Source organism: Pteronotus mesoamericanus, unplaced genomic scaffold, assembly GCF_021234165.1.
Source record: "Pteronotus mesoamericanus isolate MK-2021 breed Mesoamerican mustached bat unplaced genomic scaffold, CSHL_Meso_final scaffold_705, whole genome shotgun sequence".
NCBI classification, from domain to species: Eukaryota; Metazoa; Chordata; class Mammalia; order Chiroptera; family Mormoopidae; genus Pteronotus; species Pteronotus mesoamericanus.
The window spans coordinates 11,396,697-11,417,601 of record NW_026555326.1 but is presented as its reverse complement, the minus strand read 5'-3'; the positions used below and the strand labels follow the sequence as shown (position 1 = coordinate 11,417,601).

General features: G+C 39.5%; 1 protein-coding gene across 1 annotated transcript in view; it reads right to left on the bottom strand.

Annotated features, from left to right (window-relative positions):
• Nucleotides 1–20,905, bottom strand: part of RNF115 (ring finger protein 115) — a 76,419-nt gene that overhangs the window by 41,407 nt on the left and 14,107 nt on the right. The window contains exons 2-3 of the mRNA XM_054562944.1: nt 11,549–11,607; nt 2,567–2,627 (exon numbers count right to left, since the gene is read on the bottom strand). Coding sequence (XP_054418919.1) covers nt 2,567–2,627; nt 11,549–11,607 — 120 coding nt within the window. The remainder of the gene's footprint in view (nt 1–2,566; nt 2,628–11,548; nt 11,608–20,905) is intronic.

Sequence of the window (20,905 nt, the reverse complement as noted above, 5' to 3'; positions counted from 1 at the left end):
TCTGTACTTCACTTAATGACTCCTTCATTTCTGACTGGATCTTTTTTATGCTATGGACGTCCTTACTAAGTTCCCTGATCATCCTTATAAACAGTGTTTTGAACTCTGCATCTGATAGACTGCTTATCTCCATTTGATTTAGATCTTTTTCTGGAATTCTGATCTGTTCTTTCATTTGGGCCATGTTTCTTTGTCACCTCATTTTGGCAGCCTCCCTGTATTTGTTTCTATGTATTAGGTAGAGCTGCTTGGACTCCTCTGTCCTGTATCTTGGTGGCATGGCCTAATGTAGTTGGTATCCTGTAGGATCCAGTGGCACAGCTTCCACTATCACCCAAGCTGGGTACTTGAGGTGGGCCCTTCGTGTGGTCAGAGTATATCCTCTTCTTGTAGTTGTGCACTGGTTGCTGTTGGCAGGCCAACAGCAGGGATTTATCCAGGTCAACTGGCTGAAAGGACTGGCTATGACCACTGACCATCAACCTACACCCTCCATGGAGGATGAGCTGTGCAGGGGCAGGATGGTGGTGCTCAGATGTGGTCCGTAGCTGTCCTCTGGGTGCACATGCTTTGAGGTTTCCCATGTGGTGCAGGTCAAGGTCAACCTCCACCTGTGTTTTGCCCAGGGTCATCCTGCCTGAGCTATAAAGCAATCTGAAATAGTTGCTACTTGTGCTGGACTTGGAGATTCCCAGGCAAATCCAAACTGTAAATAAGGCTGGTTGCTGGGAGTGCCATGCCTGGGGCCACTTAGCAAGAGGTAAGGGGTCTGGGGCCTCCCTGAGATTGGCTGTTGCTTGTTTGAGAGAAGTTAAGAAATTGTGAAGCAGGAGCCAAATTCAGCCCTTCATATGAAAAAGTCTCTGTTAACAGCTTGTGTGGGCCCATAAGTTGTGTGGGACAGAGTCTTGGTATATCCAGAGCAGGGCAAACAGTGTTAGCCAGGTTGATGGAGTCTCAAGATATGGTACCCACCTACTGACTCTGTGGCTCTATGGTGGAGGGAAGTTCAGAAAAGGGACAATGGCTTTTCCATCTGGGAGAAAGCAGCCTCCCAGCTCTTGCCACTACCCTGGTGCTGGAGCTCAGAGGGAGTTAGTTAGTCTAAGTAGGTGAGTCCATGTGTGGGTTCTGCTTGGGTTTAAGAGGAACTGCTTGGGTCTCCAGAAGTTTCTTCCACCAACTAATTCCCTGGTGGTTTTTGCAGCCAGAAGTTACAGGGACTTATTTTTCTGTCACTGGAACCCTGGGCTGGGGGCCTGGTGTGGGGCTGGGACTCATCACTCCTGAGATATCCCTCCTGAATTTTTATCCACCACCTGTGGGTGTGAGACCAGCCTGTTCTGCGTCTCTGCCTCTCTTACCAGTCTGGATGGATGTGGCTTCTTTAATTCCATAATTGTCAGACTTTCATTGAACTCAATTTCTGATGGATTGAGTGATGGTTGTTCTATGATTTAGTTGTAATTTTGATGTGGTTGTGCAAGATGAGCTGTGTTTACCTGTGCCACCATCCTGACCGGAAGTCTAATTCTGAACACTGTTTTTCAAACACACTGCTAAAACAGTTTAATTTACACACATATAAATACCATAAATTTTCCTAGCTCAAGGCACTTTAGCTATCTCTGTAGGAGGATAATGTAATCCTGAAACAGAAAAAAATTCTGATTATGGGATTTAACTCCCCCCCCCCCCTTCAGCATTTGTTAGCTTTCCAGATGCAAGTTAAGCTCTGCGGCATAGGAGCAAAAACAAACCGGTGTTTTTTGTAGGCTGAGGTGGTGGGCTACAGACCCTAAATGAATAAAAACAGAGCATATAATGCCACTGAACTGTACACTTAAAAACAGAAAAAATGGTAAAAAAAAAAAAACCAACAAAAAACGTAACATGAAATTTTTAAGTCAATAAGTAAAATGAAAAAAGAAAATTACTCTGAATTTGCACTTTGAAATTGTTGAAATGGTATTCAACAATGCTCACTAATGCCTTATTTCAAATGACAGTTAAGACCCTCCCCTCAAATATGGATGCTGCATTATATAAAGAACTAGAAATTAATTATAGCTCCAACTTGAGATCTGGAAGACAAGGAAGTATCTCACCCTTCATCTGGCCTCCTAATTCCAGTTATACCAAACTACCATATTCATTAGAGGTAATTTCTAGAAACCAATTCCTCTTAGTGTGACTTCTGTAACAATTCATTCTGGTCTGCTCTTTACTTGTTATCATGTCACTGAAGCAGAATCTGCCATACTGTTGTTTCAAAAACACAAGCTTTTTATCTTCACACCATTATATACAATAAAGCAGAAAGAGAACGGAAAACACAACCAGGTTTAAAATAGCACAGCTAGAGGCTATTATTACAATCAAGGGTTTACCAGAATTAATATGCCAAAGCCCCAGTTGCTGAAAACACAAAGCGTTCTAAGGGCTACTGTTGCCCATATTTTCCCTATCCATTCTGAAGTTTTCCCGCATGGTGATGTAATAGTATGTCATGTCTTCAACATCCACCCACTACCTGAAGCATTTCTACAGCCAAAGGAAAACTTACCTCTGCAAAATGTGTTGATGTGCTACTGTCCATCCGGCTGCCACTACCACCACCTAAAAAACTAAAGAGAGAAAGGAATAAGTGATTCTATTCCCAGGAGCAAGCTTCTCTCCCAGAAGCTAAATTGAGAATGGTACAGTGAGAACAAAGCCCAATAAGGAAAATTAACTCATCCCAACATGACATCTACAAAGGAAATTACGACTATCTGTCATGTGAATTAATCTACAAAAAAATGTAACTACAAAATCAAGAAAGATCAAGTGATAAAAGGGGGAGAGAAGCCACCACAGTGAAGAAGGACCCACTGAGCCAGCAATGAAATTCAAATTCGACTTAGCAAAAGAGGAAAAACATTTATTCTCAAAGAGGCTAAGAAATGAGACAAGATCCTCAAAATAATGTTTCATTAAAACACCATTCAGTCCCAGGTAGTGGTGCTCAGTGGATTCAGTGCTGGCCTGGGAACCAAAGGGTTGCTGGTTAGATTCCCAGTTTAGGGCACCTGCCTGGGTTGCGAGTCAGGTTCCCGGTAATGAGGGGCAACCACACACACATTGATGTTTCCCTCTCTCCTTCTCTTATCTAAAAATAAATAAAATCTTTAAAAAATATATAAATTTAAAAAAAAACAACAAACCATTCAGCCACCAAATACACACATTTGAGATTATAACAATATTACTTGGGAATGATTAAATGTAACAATGTAAGGGGTCTGGTACTATATTTAGCACATTATAAAAGGACTCAATATATTTTTTTTCCTTTCTCCTGATAGTTTATCTTGTTTTTTGATTATCCTACCTATCTTTCAGGGTTCACCTCAAATGCAACCTCCCCCATTAAGTATTTTCTGAACTCACCAACCAAATGAGATTCTCCCACAGCCCTCTACACTGACTTTGATTCAAATTCTACTTTGTATTACAAATACTTAGAATTTGTCCCATTCATTTCCACCCCTTACCTTTTTTCCATAAATATAAATTCAGAGGGTAAAGACTGTATTTTATTAATACAAGTACAGTGTTTATTATGTATCAGGCAATATACAGACCACTCATCACTTCTGAAAACCCTGAAGTTCCATATTATATATTGATAACTTGAAAATAAAAGTTATTAAATTAGTACCATTTGTGTAAACATGTGAGAAACAACTAAGCAGCGAACTAGCTCAATGCAGCAGGGAGATGTGGTAGAGCACTTGAGTGTAGTCCCTGGAGTCATCCTGCTGTCATCTACCAGCTGAGTGACTTTCAGGCACCAACCTCTCAGTGCTTCAATGTCCTTATGTATAAAGTGAGAATAATGGCACCTTTAATAGGGTAGTGGTGAAGATTATTTACGTTAACATGTGTAAAACACACAGAATAATGCTTGGTACCACAGAAGGCCTCTGATAGAGAATGAGGATGGTGACTTTGGGAGATGGGTAAAGATACCATATTTTGCCATGCAGAATGTGCTCCTGTGTATAATGCACACCCACCTTTTTGGCACGACCTTTCAGGAAAAAAGTCTTTTGTTTTAATCTTTCAATTCAACTTTTTATTTATTTATATTTAGAAACAAAACTGATTTTCATATTCCAGGGCACTATTTTGCATATGGATATCATTACTGCTTTCTAGAGTTACACTTTTAATGTGTAAGTATAAATAAAATAATTAAAACCATTTATATAGATATGGAATTAGTACTACCCATGTATAACGCTCATCCTTACTTTCCCCCAAAACATGTGGGCAAAAATTACACATTATAAATGGCAAAATACAGTAGGTGCTCCTGGCCACGAGCAAGAGAAGGGCATGTCAATTTCATCTAGGAGGTTGGGAAGGGAGTTGCAGAATTTGACATGCTTGGTAAGGGAAAGGGAGCTCCCTCCAAGAGGAGGGTTCAGCAAATATGGATACAGTTAGGGTGAAGAGAAGGATATACTAAGAACTTCTTGGTCAAGCAGGAACTGCTCTCCACTCCTGAAATGAGCTTGGTGTCAAAGTGGATACAAACAGAGCATGTTTCCATCTCAAGAATATTTTGTTTGTACTTATGAGAGAAAATTTGCTTACACAGCCTACCCTGGCAGGGAGGTTGATAATAAGCACTTACCTGGTTAATTCCAGGCTGTTGAACAACTTGTTAAGAAAATTAACTGTTTAAACAAATCTGAATGAATTATAAAGGTTAAGAGTGTGGTCCAAGTGTAGCAAATTATCTTTTAGCCCTTGACTTTCCTTAAAATAAACAAACAAAACAAGCTCCAGTCAAGTTCACACCCCACAGTCAAACGTTATCAATGCTAGGCACAAACCTGGATAAAATCCCTGACTTCTTTTTATCCTTTTCAGGCCCACAACACTAACCTTCTAACAAACAAGGGACATGAATTGAGGTGTCTCCAAAGTGACAGAAACTACTAAAAATAAAACCAATGAAGGGTAGAAAAAAAGACTCACTTAACCTCACCTTGTATATAAACAAATGTACATATAACTCAGTACAGAATTTATAAACAGAATAATCTGTTTAAAATTAATATAGTTTATTAACAGTTAAAACTGATAACACAAGTTGAAGAAGACTGGGGGTGAAATGTTGAATTTCCTTTGATAATTACAAAATGTGCTTTTAAAGTTAAAGAAGACAGCCTTAGGAAAACTTTTTTTAAATCCCTACCCTAGGTTGCTTATTGATTTTAGAGAGAGAGGAAGAGAAAGAGGTGGTAGATAGAAAAACATCAATGGGTTGCCTCCCATATGCGCCCCACAAGGATCAACCTGCAAACCAGGTAAGCTCCCTGACAGGGAATGGAACTTACAACTCCCTGGTGCTTCACTCCAAGCAAATGACCAACACTGCCAGCACTAGGACAACATTTTTAATAAAAAATTGATTTGCACTCTGTTCAAGTGATTTATTTTGCACCAACAAATGGGTGTGAGACATGAAGTGATTTAAAATTTCATCCTTAATGGAAGTGCTTGAGGGTGACCTGATTTTTTTCCCCCTTTTTTCAGCCTGCTCAGCCTATGAAGTTTTCTATTTAAAAGTTAATTTTCTGAAATTCCTCTGGAATTTAAGGGAACCTAATCTTTTGGTGTGTAAACAAAAGAGACTTAGTATACTACTTTCCCTCTGACACTCAACAGCCTAGGAGTGTCAAAGTAGCAGCAGCTAACAGGATATAGTGGTTACCAGTCAAGGCAAACCTAGCCATTCTGCTTGGTTGCCCATTAAGTAATTTCCTTTGAAAAGGTTCTCCTTTACCATTAAAAATGCTGCTTCTCTCTTTCATAAGGCTTGAAAGGTGTGGAGGGTGAATAGATCAGAGAAGACAGTTAAACTTGATGAGGAAAGCTAAAAGGAATTGGACTTTAGTTAAAACTTAAGTCTAGATTATCAAGAAAACAGATTATTGAGGAAGAAAAGACAAATAGTAGTTTAAAAAACAGCTTGATGGCAAAGATATTTTACATGTTTCATTGAGTGCTTCTTCTCTATTTCCACCAAGGAAAACAAATGCATTCAACAGACTTTTAAACGTTTTCAACATGTTCTTTCCTTATATAAAAAAAAGTACTTGAAAAAAATATCTATTATGATACGCTAAAAGGTGCTTAAAATTTGGTTGTCTGGCAGGGAGGACAGGTGGAGGGAGGCCCTGATTTGTAGTGTTTGTCATTTTTTAAAAGTATATTTTATTAATTATGCTATTATAATTGTCCCATTTTTTCTCCTCGTTATTCCCCTCCATCCAGCACCCTCTCCCACCAGCATTCCAACCTCCTTAGTTCATGGCCATGGGTCGTTTCTCCATTTCTTATACAATGCTTAACCTCCCCGTTTATTTTGTACCTACCATTTATGCTTCTTATTCCCTGTACCTTTCCCCCCTCTACTCCCTCCTCCCCCTCCCTGCTGAAAACCCTCCCTTGATCTCCATTCCTGTGATTCTGTTCCTGTTCTAGTTATTTGCTTAGTTTGTTTTTTATTTTTAGGTTCAGCTGTTGACAGTTGTGAGTTTGTTATATTATCACTTTACTGTTCATAGTTGTAATCTTTTTCTTAGATAAGTCCCTTTAACATTTCATATAATAAGGACTTGGTGATGATGAACTCCTTGAACTTTACCTTATGTGGGAAGCACTTTATCTGTCCTTCCATTCTAAATGAGAGCTTTGCTGGATAGAATAATCTTGGATGTAGATCCTTGACTTTCATCTTTTGGGTACTTCTTTCCAGCCCCTTCTTGCCTGCAAGGTTTCTTTTGAGAAATCAGCGGATAGTCTTATGGGAACTCCTTTGTAGGGAACTGTCTCCTTTTCTCTTGCTGCTTTTCAGGTTCTCTCCTTATCTTTAATCTTGGGTAATTAATTATGCTGTGCCTTGGTGTGTGCTTCCTTGAGTCCAACTTCTTTGGGACTCTCTGAGTTTCCTAGACCTCCTGGAAGTCTATTTCCTTTGCCAGATTGGGGAAGTTCTCCTTCATAATTTTTTCAAGTAAGTTTTCAATGTCTTGTTCTTCTTCTTCTCCTCCTGGTACCCCTAAGATTCTGATGTTGAAACATTTAAAGTTTTCCCAGAGGTTCCTAAGCCTGTCCTCATTTTTTTTGAATCTTTGTTTCTTCATTCAGTTCTGCTTGAATGTTTATCTCTTCCTTCTGCTCCAAGTCATTGATTTGAATCCCAGTTCCCTTCCCTTCACTGTCGGTTCCTTGTATATTTTTCTTTATTTTACTTTTGCATAGCCTTCACTTTTCCCCCTATTTTGCAATCATACTCAACAACTTCTATGAGCATCCTGATTATCAGTGTTTTGAACTCTGCATCTGATAGGCTGGCTATCTCTTCATTGTTTAGTTGTATTTCTTTCTGGAGTTTTGATCTGTTCTTTCATTTGGGCCATATTTCTGTGTCTCATTGCTTCTGTTATGTTGTAAGGGGCAGAGCCTTCGGTGTTCACCAAAGCAGGGCAATGGTCACTGTTGTTGTAATGCAGTCTGGATGAATGTTTCTTCTTTAATTCGTTGGCTGTCAGACTTCCATACAGTTCCCTTTTCTGGCAGTTCTGGTTGTTTTTGTTTTTAAATTTGCTGTTGTCCTTTTGGTTGTGTGAGGAGGCAAAAAGTTATCTGTCAATTTCTTTGGTATCAATACTACCCCCTCCCAAAAGACTGTATTTTATTAATACAAGTATATGTAGAGTGTTTATTATGTGTCAGACACTATGCAGAGCACTCATCTTGTAACTGGGCAGCATGGGGTCCAGACGCTTGTCACCACGTACACATATAACAGGAAGATTTGTGGGGAAGGAAACAGGTTTTTATTAACAGCGTTCCCAGTTTGAGGGAGCTGAGAACACTCTTCCTCCTACTGACCTCTTCTACAAAGCATAGAAAACCTGCCACTCCCAACATTAAAGTCCAAATCCGAGTCCAGAAGTTCCCCATTATTGCTTATCTGTAGCCCAAAGTTGTTACTTGAAAGGGTCTTATCTCTCCAGCTTCAAGCCCTCTCTCCTTCTCTAGTACCAAATCACCACTGCCTCACAGCATCTTTCTCTCCCCTTCTCTTTCTCCCCCCAACCCCCATTCTCCCCTCTCAGATCTAGGGTATGCTGCCAGGTCACCCCAGATGGCCATGCTGAGAAAGCTCTATTCACAGAGAACTTTCCAGCTCATGCCTCCATGTGTTGCTCTAAGCCTCTGTGCACTGCTCTCCAGGACCCACATGCCATGCTGCACAGGGTCTCAGTATATAAAAAGCTGGCACCAAATAAGGCCTACATCCTGGCATGGGACCCTGCCTCCTAGAGCTGCCTTCCAAACATGTGGGGCCTATACCCCAAAGAGTCCCAGCATCTGCTGCTCCGGCCCGTACAGGGCAAAGCAAGAGCAAGACCTCTGCCCATCTTTGGTTTTAAAGTCCTCCTCCAAAATCCCTCTTGCATGGGAAGCCAGTGGGAGTGTCCACCTTTTCAACCAATAATGGCTGTCGGCCATGTTTGCCTTTACCCCTCTTCTGGCCGCCATTTTGCACAAGGGGGCAGAAGTATACTGAAACTTGTACATGCTCTATACAAGCTCTCTTCTGCTGAGTCACAAGCTGCTTGTCTCCTTCGGGTAAACTCCCTCCTCTGGCAGTCCCTCCCTTCACAGGGAGGGAAAGCACTTTTAATCTTAAACTCCACCTTGGGGTTTCTCCCCTCTACTCCTGCCCTCTCACTGCGATTTGGCCTTACCCGTCTGTTACAATGAGTTTTGAAAACCTTGCAGTATCACATTCTATATTGGTAACTTGAAAATAAGTTATGAAAAAGTTAGTATCACATGTGTAAACAGTAAAGTAACTGCCTATTCCCAAAGACAAGGAGAAATACTGTCGCCATGAAATCTGCAAAGAAAGAAAACTGGCTAAGGCTTTAGAAAAAGGGAGATGGAAAAAGAACCATAAGAACTGCTGGGTACCACTTTTACTTCAAGAGGCACACATAGGCGCACAAACATGTACAACTCACCCCAATCAAAGCTACGTAAATAGCTTTCATTTTCAGAATTACCAATCCAGGCATTATGCTGAGCTTACCGAACACACACACACACCGTGGTTAGTTCGGAAGCAAAAGTGAAAAAGCATATGCCATCCTCAGGCCACATTAATTTCTCATTAGAAGTTATTTAACACCTATATTTGTTTCAGAAGTTAAAATGCTTTTGTCAAAAATACTTTGGATGTAGAACAAACCTAAAAGTACCCCGCAATCCATGCCAAATAAGAAAGTGAACTACCATATAACTTTTTAAAAAAATTGAATGGCTGTGTATCCACTTTGTTGGTCAAGCCTAGACAGGCTTCCAAGGCTGTTTCCTGCCTTTACTACATTGGTTTCATGGATTCCAATAGTCTTGGTAATTAAAGCCATTTTGGAGTTCTGCTCCGCCTTAATATCCATCAGCAACCCCCCTTTCCTTAAAACTCCTTTGTATTTTTTAAGAGTGATAGGGCTAATCAGAGAGAAGGGATAATAAAAACCACCACATTCTATTCTGAGAAATGTTACAAAGCTTCAGAAAATTTACAAGGTGCCTCTCCTGATAAATGTCTAGTAGCATACAGGACCCATCATCCAATATTGACATGTAAGGATTTCCTCATTAAATTTTATCATCCACTACTTACCACTGTAAGTATTCAAATCTGCAAATGTTTATGAACTCTGTAGAAGAAAAGACCATGCTGCCTCTAAGACAATGATTATTAAGAAAAATGCCCTGGTTGGTGTGACTCAGTGGATTGAGCACCGACCTGCAAACCAAAAGGTCACTGGTTTGATTCCTAGTCAGGGCACATGCCTAGATTGCGGGCCAGGTCTCCAGATGCAGGTTTTTGAGAGGCAAATGTTTCTCTTGCACATTTATTTTTCTCTCCCTCTCTCCCTTCCTTCCTCTCTCTCTAAAAACAAACAAATCTTTTTTTAAAAAAAGAAAAAAACGATTTCTTCAACCGTTTAAAAACTAATCTTTCAAAAGATATAATCTTTGCATTGCAGTACTTGCTATCAACAGCAAAAGTTTTAATCTACAAGGCACAAATAAAACAATTACTAAGTCATATGAGAGCAGGATCCATAGAATTCATAGTTCCCTGCTAGAATAGATTCATCCTGCAATTACTGTTCTCATTTATAACCATGCTTTGTATACAGGCCTAACGAAACCAGAATTACTTTTTAAAACTAGAGAAAGTACAGCCATTAATTGCCAACCAATATGCTTTTTATTTAACACATGCAGAGCCTAAGTACTTGAAATAAGTATTTGATGCAATTATAAGCACAAATAAAAAACTACTCAAATTAGCATGCCATCCATGACACACGTAATTGCTAATTTTGCTATCATGCTAATCTTATACATTTAGAGTTGGTATTGTGTACTGAAAACCAAGATTACAAGATCAACATTTAAGTGCTTATAACAAACTAGATCCCATGCCATATACTGTTCCTCATTCGTACATAAAATCACCAATCATTGATAAAGTTAAACTAACAGCACATACTGTAAAATGTGTAGTTTTTCCTGGTTGTAGAAGGGACCTTCACATTTAGATTCTGGCAGCAGCAACAGTAAAGGAATTATGTACTGCCATTAAAATCCACAAAATCAAGATTAAAAGCTTCAGAATACAGGTTTTTATCCAGTCAGTACTTCAATTGTCCAACTAATGTTTAACCATACAGCGACAAATAAATGTGCCACTGTTTAGCCAAAAAGGCCATCTTCTCAATGCTACTCTACTTTCTATTAAGTTGTTATAGTTCTGTTCATATTAACCAAGAAATAATATATAATAGTCATTTCAAGAAATAGTTCCCCTTTTTACAGGTTTATACCTTTACTAAGATCAGTAAGAGCTAATTTCAAGCATTACAAATCCAAATATTAATATTATAGTAGGAAGATGGCATACATTTGTTGGCAATAATTCCAGTAAGAACAAGGACTCAAGGCTTCCTCAAGGCAGAATAACTCAATTTTCTCAGCTAGAAAATATCCTCTTTATTAAATATCTGTGTCAGATGTCACTCTCAGTCCACCAAGGAGGTGTAACTGCAGTTTAGCATCAAACAGAGTGGTCACTAAAAAATAATCAATAACATAAAACAACCTTAAAGTCTCAGAAAATAAACCAAAACTTACCAGATTTATTCTGTTATGGATATAGGTTACTAAGAAATGTCACAGATGATCAGAAACAATCTATCTCATCACACCCACTGTAGCATCAGTTTCCAAATTTTCCCATTTTTCTTCCCTATTCCACTTTTCTCCCTCTCCAAACTCACCCACCTTCCTCTCAGCAGAGAGTATGTTACAAAACAAATTCCTTCCTAGTCATTCAGTCAATACTGAGAGAAAATAATTTTGATAACAGAATTCCTGATTTATTCAGGAGCTTGTACAATACCTGGAATCATCTGTCACTTCTTCAATAAAGCCTGATTCACATCTGGGACAAATATATTCCTATAAAAGAAAAAAAAATAAATTCTTTCACTAAAAAGCTAAGCATGTAGTTTCAGAATAATATGCAATAAATAAGCTGATGCTGTGAAATGTTTTATGTGCTTGCTCACTCTCAGAATTACATCCTGTCACACTCTGGCAAATGACAAATTACGTAAGATGTTTACAGAATAGCTTCTTAAGTGGTTCCCACTGAGAGCTGAAAGGAAGAATGTCAAAGAGACTTTTCTTTCTTAATCGGTGCTAATTTTTTTAAAAACAAGGGAATGAATCCATCATTTAGTTTTCTCCTCAAATCTAATGAAAAAGACCCATTAGTGGTATTAGAGCAGCAAAAGATTATAATATTAATGAATATAAAAATTGACTTACATAAATAGACATAAACTGAATCACAGCATAAATCAATTTATAGACTAGGAATTTACAATGAAGTTTTACAATATTTCTAATCTACTTTTTGGTTATCATCAATGATTCCAAAGTAAACTTATTATTCAGACCTGGATTAGTCAAAGAAATCTTGAGAAAGAACAGAGTAGGATATATCACGCTCCCGAGTATCAAACTAGACTACAAAGCTACAATAATCAAAATAGTATGGTGCTGCAAATATATATATATGTATATATAAATCAATGGAATAGAATAGAAAGCTGAGAAACAAATCTCTGTTTACATGGTCAATTAATCTACAACACAACAAAGGAGGCAAGGATATACAATGGGGTAAAGCCAGTCTCTACAATAAGTGGTGTTGGCAAAACTGGACAGGCAGAATGAAATTCAATCACTTTCTTTCACCCTATACAAAAATAAACTCAATGGATTAAAGACTTAACTAATGGACCTGAAACTATAAAACTCCTGGAAGAAATCATAGACAGTAAACTCTTTGACATTGCTCTTAACATTATCTCTTTGAATATACCATATTTTGCCATGCATAATTCACACTTTTTCACCCAAATTTTTCAGGGAAAAGTACGGATGCACATTATACATGGGTATAATGATTACATACCATGGGTGTCATACTGGGTATAGTAATCCTATGTATAATGTGCACAAAACATGGTGAGTATTATACATGGGAGCACATTAAACCTGGCTAAATACAGTATCTCCTTGAGCAAGGGAAGCAAAAGGGAAAAAATGGAATTATATCACACTAAAACTATATGACACTAAAAACTTTTTGCACCATGAAGGAAACCAACAAAAGCAAAATACAAACTACTGAATGGGAGAAAATTTGCAAATGATACATCTGGTAAGGCGTTAATAACCAAAGTATACAAAGATCTGTAACAACACCAAAAAAAAAAAATTCCAATAAAAAAATTGGCAGTGGACATGAATAGACATTTCTCCCAAGAGGACAAACAGATGGCCAAGAGACATGAAAAGATGCTCAAAATCACCGCTAATCATCAGGAAAATGTAAATTCAAAACAACAATGTCAGAATGGTTAACAAATGCTGGCCAGGTTGTGGAGAAAAGGAAACTCTTATACATGTAACTCTTGGACATGGTCAGCGGGACTGTAAATTAGTGCAGCCACTATGAAAACAGTATGAAAATTCCTCAAAACAGTATGAAAATTCCTCAAAAGCTTAAAATTATGAAAATTCCTCAAAAACAGTATGAAAATTCCTCAAAAGCTTAAAATTAGAGCCCTGGCCTGACCTAGCCAGTGTGGCTCAGTTGGCTGCAGCACAATCCATAAACCAAAAAGTCGCAGGTATGATTCCCAGTCAGGGCACATGCCTACGTTACAGGTTCCAACCCCTGTCAGGGTGCATATAAGAAGCAACCACTGGATGTTCCTTTCTCTCTCTCTCTCCCTTTCCCTTGCCCTCTCTTTAAAATCAATAAGCATTTCCTCAGGCAAAGATAAATGGCCAGAGCGGCTTAGCTGGTTGGAGGATCGTCCCACATACCAAAACGTGGGGAATTTAATTCCTGGTCAGGGAACATATCTTGGTTGCAGGTTCAATCCCTGATTGGGGTGTGTTATGGGAGGCAACTAATCAATGTGTCTCTCACATTGATGTTTTTCTCTCTCTCCCCCAACTCTAAAATCAATAAACATATTTTTTAAAAATTAAAAAAAACTTAAAAATAAAACTACCATACAATTCATACATTTCACCATGGACTAGTTGAAAAAACAGAAGCACTTATTTGAAAAGATACCTGTACCTCTCTGTTCACTGAACCTTTACTAGTAAAGAAGCAACCTAGGTTCCATCAAGAGATGAATGGATAGAGATCTGGAATGTGTGTATGTGTGAGGAAACCAAAGTTTTGCCACTCTGAAGCTGCTTTTTGGAATACTGACTTTAAGCTGTTTATTAAGAAACAAGACTCTGAAAGAAACTTTGACCATCTCCACTTCCCCCCGCCCAAGAGATTCAGAAAAAGAAAACTGCTTCAGGAAGGAGATTTAGGATTTCACCTTAGCCTGATTTGAATTAAGTGGTAAATAGAAGGATTCAGATGGGGCCAGTTAGCTAGATACCACATGAGTCCCACTGCTTGAGTTGCCTAGCAAGAATTTTCCTGCCATGTAGGTTTTCCTCTCTCCCTCAAGTACCTATAAATGGCCCACTTTCATTTCTCAAATCTAAGATGCACCCTGCCTCCTTTTCAGACAGAATAATAAAAAGCTATAAAAATTCCTGGGCAAGTAGAATGGGGAAACCGAAACAAGAAAATTAAACAAGAACAAACCGTTTGAACAACTTACAGCCAGCTGTAATTTGATTCACAAGACCTTATCTCCCCTAACCAAGGACAAGTAAGAGCAAATGTTTTACACTTCTCCCTAAACAGAGAATGTGTAGTTTCACTGGCCATAAAGGAAAAGGTGTGGGGAAGAAAGGAATGCTAATACAGAGAGGTAACACCTGAACAAAGGGAGGAGCTTGAAAAGAAGCTGTGCAACTTCCCTTTCAGCTCTCCCTCCCCTTACTCCTGAGAGAAACCACAAGTATGAGCTTTCCCTAGGAATTTCCCCCTCCCAAATTCCCACGTTTCCTCTATATAAACTTGCTTCTCAAAGCTCAAGGGAAGGTGGACATTAGGGTTTTTACTCACCACCTTCTCAGATTGCTGGTCTCTGATATTAATAAAAGTGCAATTATAATCCAATCACTGTGTCTGCTTATTGGCTGAGCTATGACAGGCAGGATAAGCCCCAGACTCAGTTGCCCTCTGGTTTCACTTCCTCATTTGTCCAAAATGTCTTACATACCCAATGTTTCCCTGTCTTTGGAATGTTCATGCTGTATGAATTCCCCATGCATATGTACTGAAACTTGATTTTCTGTTAATATGCATCTATTAATTTGATTATTAGCCCAGACAAGAATTTAGAAGGTGAGAGGGGAAGTATTAATACATTTTTTTAGTCCCCATAATAGACACACACACAATGGAATAATATTCAGCAATAAAAAAATAAAATTTTGCCATTCATGACAACATGGATCTAGAGGGTATTATGCTAAGTGAAATAAGTCAGACAAAGGCAAGTACTGTATGATCTCACTTACATGTGTAATCTAAAAAAACACCAAAACGAGTAAACAAAACAGACTCATATTGAGAATAATCTGATGTTACCAAAGGGGAGGTGCGGAGGATGGGAATAAAAAAATATACAGTAATCCAAGAAAACTGTAAATCAAAATTTAGACTGTCATAAAGAATAAAAAGCATTTATTTGAAAAATGAGCTTCAGCCCAGAAGGCACTGATTCTAGCAACTTATATTGTTTTCCACCCAAGGACAAAGGGGAAGCCACCTTTTATAGCAGAAGTTCCCACCAAAGTTCTCAATTAGGTCCATTTTATGTAAACAAGGTACTCAAATTAAGCAGTTCTGTTTGGAGGGGCCAGGTCTCAGTCCCTGGGTCAAAAGACAAAACCAGGATTTCCCTGCAGCTGTTGAATCAGACTGTGTAAATAAGTGCAGGAAGCTGAGTTCAGTCTGACTTTCTTCCCAGTATAGAGAGCATGTGGAAGCCCATTAGTAAACAGCCATTAGGCTCTTATTATTTATAAAATTTGGGCCCTAGTTAACCATGGGACGTCCATCTCAGCAGATAAATTCCTTATGGGGTTTACACTAAATGAATCTTCTGGGGTCCACAAATTAAGATTCATATCAAGTACCTTTATTCAAAATTTTCCACTGTTCAAAACACTCCACTAAATACTTTGCTGGAATCTCCACCAGCTGCCCCATCATATTTCCTGAATCTCAGTGGTCTGAAATCTTTTCCCTTTCGAAGGTAATTTTAGTTTTGGGAAAAGCCAGAAGTCACAGAGTGTCAAATCTGGGCGATAAGGGGCCTGAGTCACCAGGGTGATTCGATGTTTCGCCAAAAAACTCTGCACGACGGGCAAGTTGTTGTGATAAGGCTGTCAATAACCAACTGCCCATAGCTGCAGCCTTCTAAATCATCTGAACAGTTTCCACAGAGGAATGTTCAAGCTTAAAGCAAAATCTGATGCAAATTCGTTGCTCTACTCAGTCATTTTGAGTGTGATGGCCACACAGCACACATCCTCACACAACAGTGTCTACTGCCCCCACTGACTAGAGTACAGTGAAGTCCTCATGGTTCATGCATGCACATTCCAGTCCACTCTCCTTCGCTGCCAAGTTACAACAGTATCATGCACACTGTTCTCGTTATATTAACAACAGCTGGGCTTTTTTTGGACAGACCTTGTACAAAAAAACCTAGAATGTCAATTTATTTAATTGCAATAAAAGAGTTATCAAAAAGGCCACATGCACAACCCATAGACATGAACTAAAGGGCAGGAAATGTTGCTCCCCCCTTTGGGGGGGCGGTGTAGGGTAGAGGGGAATAAAGGGGAGGAAAGAAATAGATCTGTAAAAGCATAATTAATAAAATACATATTTTTAAAACATGATCATAAAATGTGATGGTTTGGCAGGACAATGAACAAGGACCTATTTATATTAAGTCCTATAGTAAAATTTACAAATCTTTGAACTTGATATAAATTTGCACCTAATATTTATTCAGGGTATGAAATATAATAAATACTATTTCCTAATTCTATAGCTTTCCTTTTTTACCACTTCACTATCAATGTCTGTCCTTTTTATTTTATCCAAAACAGAAGCCTATTTTCTCTCTTCTGACAGAGTCAAAAACTAAGACAATAATATTGTTACTCATAATCTCTTACTAATATTCTGGGTAACACAGCAAAGCTGTTCAGAACTCTTAATTATAAGGATTAGGAACACAAACTAAAACACACCACACATCCTAAGCCAAGTCAAAACTCCCTGACTTTCATGTCAAACTCACCTAGGTCAAAGACCCTGCTTTGTTCTAGAGACTTTTCCCATGATCCCCTATGATTATCCCTTTTCAATCCAGGTTACATTTCCTTTCAAAAGCAAGTGAACTCCAAAACAACACAATAAAACTGCTGAGTTCTATTCCCAGTTCCATCATTACTTTCACCGTGTTTGTGAAGACCTGTTTCTCCATCTGTAAAACTAGAGTACAGACTTACATGGCCTCACTCTCTCTGAGCTCCAACACAGGGGCAGCAGATTGAAAGGTACCAGAGACATACAGGGAGAAACTAATCGTCCAACATCAGGGCGAAAGCTATGGGACAGCTTTCTCCCAGACAGAAGTGCTGGAGGAGGCCTCTGTTCCTTTTCTGAGCCTTCCCCACGTAGATCTAGAATGCAGGTACCATAGCTGATATGCCATCAATCTGGCTCACGCTATTTGCCCCACCCTGGTGACAACCTGAGGCTCTGCTCCACCCAACTGTCAGGCTCTCCCAACCTGTTTCTGGTGGCTTTTCCATACAAATGGCTTGTCTTGATCCATGCTTCAGATTTTCCCAAATTCTCTCAAACAAGCAGTACCTGGCTTCAGCTATCCCTATACTTCTTACTAAGTTGCCCCAGGCCCAGGACACGAGCAGTAGTCTCCCATGGTTCATAGCCTGGCCTCTCCTGGGTACCTCCAAGCCTAGCACAAGTAGCAGCCATCGGCACATCATTTTGTAGTTAATGCCGTGTAACCCCAGATGGAACACAGGCGGTGGCTGACCTTGGACGTGACAACAGCAATCAAGGTTCAACCACAACCAGTGGGTATACACAGCCCACACAAGGGGTGCACCCTGAGTATCCAACTTGGGTAATAGGGAAGGCTGTGCCACTAAACCCTACAGGACAATACATACATGAAGCCACTCTATCAAGCCTAGGGTATATAGTATCTCTACCTAATACATAAAAACAAACACAGAGATGCTGCCAAAATAAGGAGACAAAGAAACACGGCTCAAATGAAAGAAGCAAACATAACTCCAGAAAAAGAACTAAACCAAATGGAGAAAAGCAATCTATCAGCTGCAGAGTTCAAAACACTGTTTATAAGGATGCTTGATGAAATTAATGAGGACCATAACAGCATAAAGAAGATCCAGTCAGAAACAAAGAGTACACTAAAGAAATAAAGAACAATTTACAGGGAATCAACAGGAGAGTGCATGAAGCCAGGAATCAAATCAGAGATTTGGCACATAAGGAAGTAAAAAACCCATCAGAATAGGGGGAAAAAAAGAATCCAAAAGAATGAGGATAGTGTAAGCAGCCTCTAAGACAACTTCAGGCACACCAACATTCACATCATACGGGAGCCAAAAAGGAGGAAAGAACAAGAAATTGGAAAACTATTTGAAAACATAATAAAAGAAAGATTCCCTAATTTGGTGAAGGAAATAGACATGCAAGTCCAGGAGCACAGAGTCCCAAACAAGATGGATGCAAAGAGGGCCACTCCAAGACACATCATAATTAAAATGCCAAAGGTTAAAAACAAGACTGAATGTTAAAAGCAGCAAGAGAAAAGTAGTTAGTTATCTACAGGGGAATTCCCATAAGACTGTCAGATGATTTCTCAAAAGAAACTTTGCAGGCTATAACGGACTGGCAAGACATAGTCAAAGTCATGAAAAGCAAGGACCTACAACCAAGATTACTCTACCCAGCAAGCTATCATTTAGAATTGGAGGACAGATAAAGATCTTATACAAGAAAAAGCTAAAGGAGTTCATCATCAGCAAATCAGTATTATACAAAAGTTAAAGGGCCTTCTTTAGGAAGATCAAAAATATGAATAATACGGCAGTAAATACATATCAATAACTGAATCTAAAAAAAACAATAAACAAACAAGAACAGAAAAAGAATCACAGATACAAAGAACGTTTTGAAGGTTCCAGATGGGAGGAGGATGGGTAAAAAAGATGAAGGGATTAATATAAATTGGTAGTTACAGCAGTCATGGGGATGTAAATTACAGCATATGGCACAGCCAAAGAACATATATGCAGGATCCATGAACATGGACAAGTGTGGGGAGTGCCTGAGACAATGCGGCATGCTCGATGGAGGGGGATAATTTCAGACAACTGTAATAGCATAAACAATAAAATATATTTTTTAAAAAACAAAACACTAGTGGACTGACCAGAACTTCCCTGTCCGGAGGGCTTAATCATTAAGCAAAGAGAGTGAGGTGGGTAAGTCAGTGCACTAGGTCAGGCCAGCTTGAGTCAGAGGAAAAAAATAAAAGGCCAAATTAAAAGAAAAAAAGAAAAAAACTTTAGGCCACAGTTGTAATATACAGAGACACCTATACAATTTAAAGACTTTTTGAAAAACTGTCATTCAGCTCCAAGCCATAACTGTCTTGATATTCATGGTCTCACTCCCTAAGAATAGTAACATTCACAACCTTCATTATTTTGTTCCTTCATCCCAGGCCACGACTGAACACTGACATTATCAAGGAGTCCAAACAAGAGTATATAATCGTTCACTGTGTAGCAATGCAGAAAATGAGACCACAGGACAAAGCATTACTTGATATAAGCCTGATAAAACAGATGGAGGAGAAGCCAATTTTCCTAAAAAAGAAACAGACTAAACTACAAGAATTATCAGAGAAAAAGTTAACCTCATATAATATGATATAGCCAGAAAAAATTTAGTCAGTGTTGTTTGACTGCTCACAGTAAAGACAGCAAGAAGGGCACAGACATAAAATAGTAAATAATTGTCCTGGATGGGTGGTTCAGTTGGTTATACCAATGTCCCATAGCAAAGGGTTGCAGGTTCGATTCCCAGGCAGGGTGTGTATTCATACCTAGGTTGTGGGTTTGATCCCCAGTTGGGGAATGTACCAGAAGCAACCAATCAATGTTTTTTCCCTCCCTCCCTTCCTTTCTCTTCTCTCTCCCCCACTTCTCCTTCTCCCTCTCCCTCTCTCAAATCAATAAACATATCTGTGGGTGAGGATTAAAAAAAAAATAGTACATGACCCAAAACTTTTGCTGTTAGCTCTTGACAAGAAATCCTGCAATGTTCCGAAATAGATTTAAGTAACCACCGGCAAATCAAGATAGCAGAGGAGTGAGTGGAAGCTGCGCTGACCTCCTCCCAGGACCAACCTGGAATTACAACTAAATCGTGGAAAAATCTCCTGGAACAAACAACTGAACAATAGTGAGAGAGGAGACTTACAACCTCAGAGACAGAAGAATCAGCTTTAGCGTAATCTAACCGGTAAGGAGTGAGGTAGAGACTCAAGAAGGTGGGTGGGGTGCCCACAGGCGGCAGCACCAAAAGGATACTGAAAGGGCCAGCTGGATCACCCTGAGAAGAGTGGGGTCTAAACCAAAAGTGGAAATCTCCAGCCTACAGCACCAGAGCCTGAAGGTACACAGAAAACAGCCAGCTGCGAAAACTGGCAAGATTGCTCTCTGCCAGAGATGGGCAGCTGGAGATACAAAGAGCTATTTAAAGGGCCAATGCATAAATTTTTATTGGCAGCCTCTTACCCTGGTCTCTGGCAAAGGTGGGGAGAGAATGGGCTAGAGACAGCTGAGAAACAGGGGACGAAGGCTTTGGGGAGAGAACTGAGAGAGTAGCCAGCAGGATCTCGGTGCTGACTCATCCCCCATGCGGCAGCATGCATCTTGGTCAGGCAGGGACCACTCCCAATGAGCAGCAGCAGGGTCAGAGGACCCAACAGCCCTGCCCCCAGGTGGGATTCCGCCCAGCCCTATGCTGTCTAAGCCGCCTGCTGAGTGCCAGTGACTACATTAACAACTGAAAGAGATGGCCACAGACAGTGGATTCCTGGAAGTCTCAAAAAGACTGCCTAAGGTCAGACAGGGACAATATCTGACATTATCAGAGACAGATCCAGAG